Source organism: Myotis brandtii, unplaced genomic scaffold (assembly GCF_000412655.1).
Source record: "Myotis brandtii unplaced genomic scaffold, ASM41265v1 scaffold417, whole genome shotgun sequence".
Lineage (NCBI taxonomy): Eukaryota > Metazoa > Chordata > Mammalia > Chiroptera > Vespertilionidae > Myotis > Myotis brandtii.
In genome coordinates, this window is record NW_005366017.1 from 250,672 (window position 1) to 257,694 (window position 7,023).

A 7,023-nucleotide genomic window follows, 5' to 3' on the forward strand; every position below is an offset into this window, starting at 1 on the left:
CCCGGGGGCTCGGGGGACCCCGGGGGAGGCAGCAGGAGCAGGAGCAGCAGCAAGCGGAGGAGCCGGAGCATGGTGCCCGAGCCTCCGGCGGCTGCCGAAGGAGAATGCGGGAGCGGAGGAGAGAGAGGAAAGGGGGCAGGAAGAGGGAGGGGAAAGGAAGGAGAGATAGGAGGGGAGGAAGGGAGAAGGAATGAATGAGCGGAGCCAAGGAGACCGGGAGAGCCCAGTGTGAGAGAGAGAAGCCAGAGGGAGCCGGGCAGAAAGCGGAGAGCGTCCTGGCAGTTCAGTTGGTTGGAGTGTCCCTGATACTCCGAGGTTGGGGGTTCCATCCCCGGTCAGGGCACATACAAGAAACCACCAGTGAGTGCATGAATAGGTGCAACAACAGATCGATGTTTCTCTCTCCCTTAACCTTCCTGTCTGTAAAAGCAATCAATAATTTTTTTTAAAAAGGTAAATGGAGAAAGCAGTCTTTAAGAAGAGTCGGGTAGCCCTAACCGGTTTGCTCAGTGGATAGAGCAGAGGCCTGCGGACTGAAGGGTCCCGGTTCAGTTCTGGTCCAGGGCATATGCCCGGGATGCCCAGTAGGGGGCATGCAGGAGGCAGCCAGTCAGTGATTCTCTCATCATTGATGTTTCTATTTCTCTCTCCCTCTCCCTTCCTCTCTGAAACCAATAAAAATATATTAAAAAGAAGAGTTCTCTCTCATTGATGTTTCTATCTCTCTCTTCCTCTCTGAAATCAATAAAAAAAAATTTTTTTTTAAAAAGAAGAGTTGGGTAGCCCAGCGTCCTATGAACCAGGAGGACATGGTTTGTTTCCCCTTCAGGGCACATGCCCGGGTTGCAGGCCAATCTCCAATATGAGGCAGGAGGCAGATGATCAGTGGTTATCTCTCATTGATTTTCTATCTCTCCTCCCTTTCTGAAGTTAATAAAAATATTTTTTAAAAAAAAGAAGAGTTGGGTGGTGTGGGATGAGAAACAGACCAAGAAACAAATCATGGACAGAAGGAGGCAAGGGCCAGAACCCGAGGCCCATGGGTTCCCTTCCACTCTTGGGGCCAGGAAAGGGAGTCACAAGCCCTCCCCCACCCAATTCCTGGAAAAAGAGCTTCAGAGTGCAGCATGGAGGAGGGCAAACTCCAGGCCTGTTGCACAATTCAGGCCCAAACGCTCTCCTGCCCAGTAACTGGGCCCCTGCATGGATTTCGGGGAAAGAGGCATGGAGGATAGGGTCACACTCAAACACCTCCACAGATCGGAACAAAGATCCTTCACACCCCAAACCAGTGACTCCCCAGGCCCCCAGCATGAGATGCTCTTTTAAGCCCTTCTCTGTGTATGTTTGCATGTTTAAATTTGTTTGTCTTTCTCCGTGGGTATTTCTGTGCCTCTGTTCACTCCCCCTGTTCTGTTTTGTCCTCTGTAAACCACTCCACCCCCAAGCCACTGGCCATACCCTTTGCCACCACAGCACACTGCACACAGAGGTTTCCATGGTAACACTTCAGACTTTAATACATTTTACTAAGGGTGATAGAAGGTGAGTAGGGCATCTGGTTACTTGGATGGGAGAAAGCAGGGGCCCCAGGACCCCAGATCCAGTGCCCATCTCCCTAGAGTCTGGAGGCAGCTGCCCTAAGCTCAGGGCCAGAAGGAGGCGTTACCTACCCAGGCCCCCTCCTCTGAGTCCAACAGGCCCACTTGGGCTCACAGGGTCAGCTGGGGGAAGATGGGGTTACCTGGACCCCAGGAGCCTCCCCAAGCTCTTGCACTCTCCTCACCTCCTGTCAGGGAGCAGCGTCTCCCCGCACTCAGCCCCAAGGGAAGTCCAATGGCTCTATTATCAGGGGACCCAAGGGAGAGTCGGCGGGGTGAGAGGCCCAGTGGCCTAGGCCAGGGCGGAGAGGCAGTTGGAGAAGGCAGAGGTGTCTCGTCAATGAAGGTGGTGATCTCCTCCCGGAAGAAGCCAGGCCCCTGTGGGTGTCCCCCACCTGATCCCAGAATGCCACCCTCCAGGAATTGTCGAAGGCTGGCTAGCCCTCCACCTTCAGCCTCCTCCTCCTCCTCATCCTCTAGCCTTTGTCTGTGTCCCAGGTACGCAGGAGGGCCTCCCAGAGCCTGGCTGTGCGCTGGGAGGATCCGGATGTCATCAGAGGATGACCACTTGTGCAGGAAGGACCCTGGTGCCCGAGGAGTAGAGAAGATATTGGTCTCGTCGTGGGACAGACGGCGGGACAGAGGGACCTGGAGAAAGGAGCAAGTAGACCCAGAGGTGCTGAAGGGGCCAAAGTGGGGACTCTGCAAGATGGCTCTACCCCGCCACCCCCCCCCCCGCCCCCTTAAACTGAAAACATCCTCTGATGGGCAAACCTGGTTCTGAGAGGTCTGAAGGGGAGCTTCTCTTGCCATACCTTTCTTTCCCCTACTCTTTATGTGCCCTGCAGACCAGGGCTAGGGAATGGGGGGTTGGGGGGTGAATAACAGAGACTGGAGAAAAGTAATCAGGGGACACCCAGAATAGGAGGTATATTCCCTAGTCCCATACCTGTAAGTAGTGGACCCTCTCAAGAGGGGGAAAGAGCATGTGCCTCCCAGGCAGCAACTTCACCTGGGTGGGGTCCCCTGGTCCTGTGGCCCCATTAGCATCAAATCTAACTTTGCACACTCGGCCATCTGCGTAGTCATCACAGCCCCCATCTAGGAAAGAAAAAGGGCAGAGTGGTTACAGGCCACCACTCCCCGCCCCCCCCCCTTTTAAAATCTCCCACCCCCCTTTGTAAGTTCCTGGAGAATCTTTCTGTTCCCACTACTCTGTAAGCTCCAAGAGGAAAGTGAGATTGGGTTGTTGCTGAATGGTTCAGACTGGTTCAATGCTGAATCCCTAGTGCATCAAACATATACACATGCTTATTGAAACAAGCGTACCCCCACCCCAAAAGCTGTCCCTATAGCTGGGGTCCCTTTTAGGAAGCTCAGCCTCCCTTTAGTTCCACACCCTTCCTTTACGGTGGTTAGGGCCCTGGACTGCTTCTCGGGCACTCTGCCCCGCGGAGGCACAGCTGGATAGTGTGGATTTCCAGAGGGGAACCGACGCCCCTTGGAGGCAGCCCTTAGTGCAAAACGAAGCGGTGGCTGTGGTCATGGCGTACGATTGGGGAAAGGGGAGCGTGGAGTCAGCCCAGGGGCAGCGCAGATTCCGTCCAGCAGGGGGCACTCCAGACAGCCCGTCCCCGCACCGAGACGAACTGGTAGAAAGGGGCAGAAAAGGGAGCCGACGCCCAAGAAAAAAGCCCTGTCCCTCTTCTGACCGTCTTCGCCATCCTCCTCGGACATGATAGCCACGCACTGCTCCCACACCGTGCGCACGTCCGCGCGGTAGCGCTCGCAGGACCAGATGAAGGAGGGCAGCAGCAGCGTCTGTGCCATGGAGCACCACAGCACGGCCAGCACCATCCACGGGGGAGCCGAGTCCGACTTCAGCGAGAAGAAGCTCACCACCTGGTGGGAGGATCGGGAATGGCGCCGCGTCAGGGCCCGGAGCCCAGGGGGCCCACTTCACCCCAGATCCGATATCCTAGTGCAGCTGGTGGGAAAGAAGTGAGGAAGGGATGGCCGGGGTCACACCGGATCGTGACAGGAGCCAAGTTGGAGGTGGAGACAGAATGAATAGAGGGGAAGGGATTGACTCGGAGGAAGGTCAGGGGAGAGTTCCAGGGCAAAGCCCTGGGTCCAGAGGGAGAGGAGCAGAGGTGGTACAGGAAACCTGAAGGCAGAGAAACATTCAGGAGTAGGGGCCAGCTGGGGATGCAAAAAGTTGGGGTGGTGGGGTGAGCTCTCTGGGGTTTCCACCCAGAAGTACTCAGAGACCTTGTGATATCCAGAGGGAATCAGGGAATGGAAAATGGAGCTCAGCTGCTGGATAATAGGTCTGGGGGGCTGAATAGTGGGGCCTCAGGACAGATGATGGAGCAGGAGGAGAGGTAGTGAGGCTGAAGGATGAATGGATGATGGCGTTCAGCAGTGGGAACTGGAAAACATGATGGAGCTGGGGGTAATGGGAACTGGAAGATGGATGATAGAGATGGATGATGGAGTGGGGATGGATAGAGGAGAGGAAGATGGATGATGGAGTTGGAGGTCAGGTGATCGTGCTGGGGCTGGTTTGGGGAGAACAGGAGGGGGGACCCCAATCTCACCAGGATGGGCACCCCTGTGAGTGAGTCATAGAGAAAGACGATGGCGCTGACCAAGTTGGTGACCTGCAGGGATGTCTTGGCCGATTCGGAGCCATCCAGCGAGGACCGCCGCTTCCCTTGGGCATCTTCCACCACAATGGCTGGCACCTCAAAGGCTGGCCGTGTACCCAAGCCCCCTGGCCCACTGCCCTTGGCCCCACCAACACCCCCTGCTCTCCGGGCCTGCCTTGCCCTCCGGGGCCTGGCCCACAGCGTCTGGTAGAAGGTAATGGCCACACAGACCAACCCCATGACAATGCCCCCAAGTAGCAAGAGGCTGAAGCAGACGCCAAAGCCGAGGCCAATCTTGGAGACTATGAACTGGCAGCCTCGGGCGTAGTAGCGCTCACCGTTGTTGTGCCAGCCAATGGAGGGCAGTGTGGAGAGGATGAAGCTGACCATCCAGATGCCCATGACAGCATGCAGCGCCTGCTTCTTGGCATTGCTGAGGCGGTAGTTGACAGGCCAACGCACCATCCACATGCGATGGTAGGAGAGTGAGGCAACTGTGAAGCAGGTGGCCAGGGCCAGTGTGTAGTAGGTGGACACAAAGACCTTGCAGATGCTCTCATTCCAGTCATAGTCAGAGGAAGCCTGGCGCCGGAGCTGCACCACAGCGAAGGTGGTGAGGGGCACGGCCGCCATGAGTATGTGTGTGCCCGCCAGGAAGCAGAGCAGCAACTCCAGTGGCTTGTGCTTCTGCTGCTTGGCAGAGATGCTGAGGATTATCCAGGCGTTGGCCAGCAGGGCCAGGAGCCCACAGGCCAGCCAGGACAGCGCGTTTGAGCGCAGCGAGGCTTCTTCTGCCCCGGCCCCGGCCCGAGCCATCCTGTTCTCAGCCCCCCACCCCCTTTGAACTCCTGGGGGTGGGGGCGAGGTCTCACCCAGGAGCCCCACTCACACACACCGCCATGATGCCCACAGTCCTTGCCCTGTAGTGAGGCAGGCAGCCCCTCGGCCCACCCTAATGCTCAGCATTGCATAACTGACCCAGCTAAGGTCAGCTGTGGAGGGCAGGGGAAGAGACTGGGGCTCAGCAGAGGTGGTCCTCAACCTCCATACTGAGTGGGACCCTCCCTGTAGTTGACCGGGGAGGCAAGCTGGCTGCTTTGCCAACTATGCGGTTGGCTGGGGAGCTCTGGCCCCCATGCCCAGACTTGCAGATCTCTTCTTCCTCTGGTTCTTGACCAGTCGGGGATCTTCTGGATGCCCCCAAGGGGTGTGGGGGTGAGGCTCAGCCACCTGCACAAACTGCAAGGGAGAGATGAGATGTGGAAGGGGGGAGGGCGAAGATAAGGCCTAGGCTGGTCCCCAACTGGCTTCTTGTGCTCCCCTTCTCATGCAACCAAAGAAATGCCTGATTGCTAGGGGTCACTCTCCTGTCTTAAATCAGATAGCGGTTCAACCACCCCACACAGATAAGAACCCTGTTTCCAGACCTCCAGAAAAGAAGGTGTTCGGACCTCCTGTCTCCCACCCCTTTTCAGCCCCTTTCCCTCCCTCTGGCACTCTCTGGTTCCTTCTTCTCATACCCCCTGCTCAGTACCACTCAACCACTATCTTCCTGCCCAGAGTCTCTCTTCAGAGCTGCTGATGGCAGGTGCATGACTTGTTTCTTCCTGAGGGTTCACGGTAAGCCGGGATATGGTATTACAGTCCCCCCCCCCAACCTTCCAGGCTCCCGGGCCCATGGTCTTGGTGCTCAGCCCCATTTCTCCACGTCTGCATGATCACCCTCCTGCTCACCAGGAGTCTGGGAAGATGGGAGAAAAGAGGCCGGGACCAAGGGGGGCCTAGGGAACCTGAAGGCGGGGAAACCGCTGACATCAGAAGCATCCAGAAATGGAAAGAGGGGGGACTAGGGGGAAGGAGGAGAGTTTCAGCAGGAGGGAAAGAAGGAGGGGGCAAAGTGATAGTATCTGAAAATAGAAGGAAAAGCCCAGAGACCCCTGGAGAGGAGACTGGAGGAGGGAGGGGGGGAGGGAGGGAGAGAGGCAACAGGGAATGGAGAGGCTGGGAAGAGAAGCTCAATGTGCTAAGGTGCTGCTTCCCACCGGTAGACACTGAGTCTCTCCTCCCTGCCCCGGCCTCACTTTCCTTCTCACGGGAGGGAGGGTAGTTCTGAATTTCATGACGCTGAACGCTGAGCTTCAGTAAGCCCCTGGGAGGGAGCTCAGAGGAAAGCAGGTGCAACCCCAAACAGAGTGGAGGCAGGAAGGATGGGCATAATGGCTTTGGGGTAAATGGGAGGAAAGGGGGGCACCGCAGTGGGAGGGTCGATTCCTCTGGAAGAACCTCAGACCCTTGCCCTCCCCAAGAGGTCCTGGCCCACCCAACCTTTGTCTTCTCTCTGGAGCCCAGTGCACCCTAGTTGCTATGGCAATGGCCAGCCAGAGGGAGGTGGGGAGACTTGGTCAGGAGCGCCTCCCCCATTTTCCTCCCCGACGACCTCGGACCCCTTCCCACCCACGCCCGCCCAGGCCCAGCCGGGGGGCTCAGGAAGGAAGAGATGGGAAGTCAGAGAGGGACGGAGACAGGAAGGATGTGAAGGACAGAGAGGGAGGTGAAGGGCAGAGAAAAATCAGAGGCAGGTGGGACGGGGGACCTGGGGGACTCCAGGGGGGTACGGGGCCCCTCGCCTTTTGGGGTGAAGGGGTAAGGTCACGCGGCTCCTCCCTCCTGCCGCCCACCAGGTTCTCCAGGGCAGAAACAGCAGGTGGCTGGGGAGGAGGGGCGGGCCGGAGGGGAGAGGAAGCTGCTGGGGGCGGGGGAGAGAGGGGAGG

At 57.6% G+C, this 7,023-nt stretch overlaps 1 protein-coding gene across 1 annotated transcript; it reads right to left on the bottom strand.

Annotated features, from left to right (window-relative positions):
- Positions 1-1,493: 1,493 nt before the first annotated feature.
- Positions 1,494-6,979, bottom strand: GPR162 (G protein-coupled receptor 162). The gene is made up of 4 exons (XM_005873679.2): positions 4,202-6,979; positions 3,314-3,503; positions 2,551-2,702; positions 1,494-2,249 (listed from the first exon to the last, which is right to left on the bottom strand). The coding sequence occupies exons 1-4, from the start codon at positions 5,066-5,068 to the stop codon at positions 1,713-1,715; spliced, it is 1,746 nt and encodes a 581-aa protein (XP_005873741.1). The 5' UTR covers positions 5,069-6,979; the 3' UTR covers positions 1,494-1,712.
- Positions 6,980-7,023: the final 44 nt, after the last annotated feature.

What these genes read in the sequence shown, in the direction of transcription:
- GPR162 (XM_005873679.2), bottom strand. Translation starts at nt 5,068, where the DNA reads ATGGCTCGGGCCGGGGCCGGGGCAGAAGAAGCCTCGCTGCGCTCAAAC. An exon ending in TCACAGGGGTGCCCATCCTG is followed by an intron (nt 3,504 to 4,201) that starts GTGAGATTGGGG and finishes TCCTCCCACCAG; the next exon opens with GTGGTGAGCTTCTTCTCGCT. An exon ending in CGAGGAGGATGGCGAAGACG is followed by an intron (nt 2,703 to 3,313) that starts GTCAGAAGAGGG and finishes TTTCTTTCCTAG; the next exon opens with ATGGGGGCTGTGATGACTAC.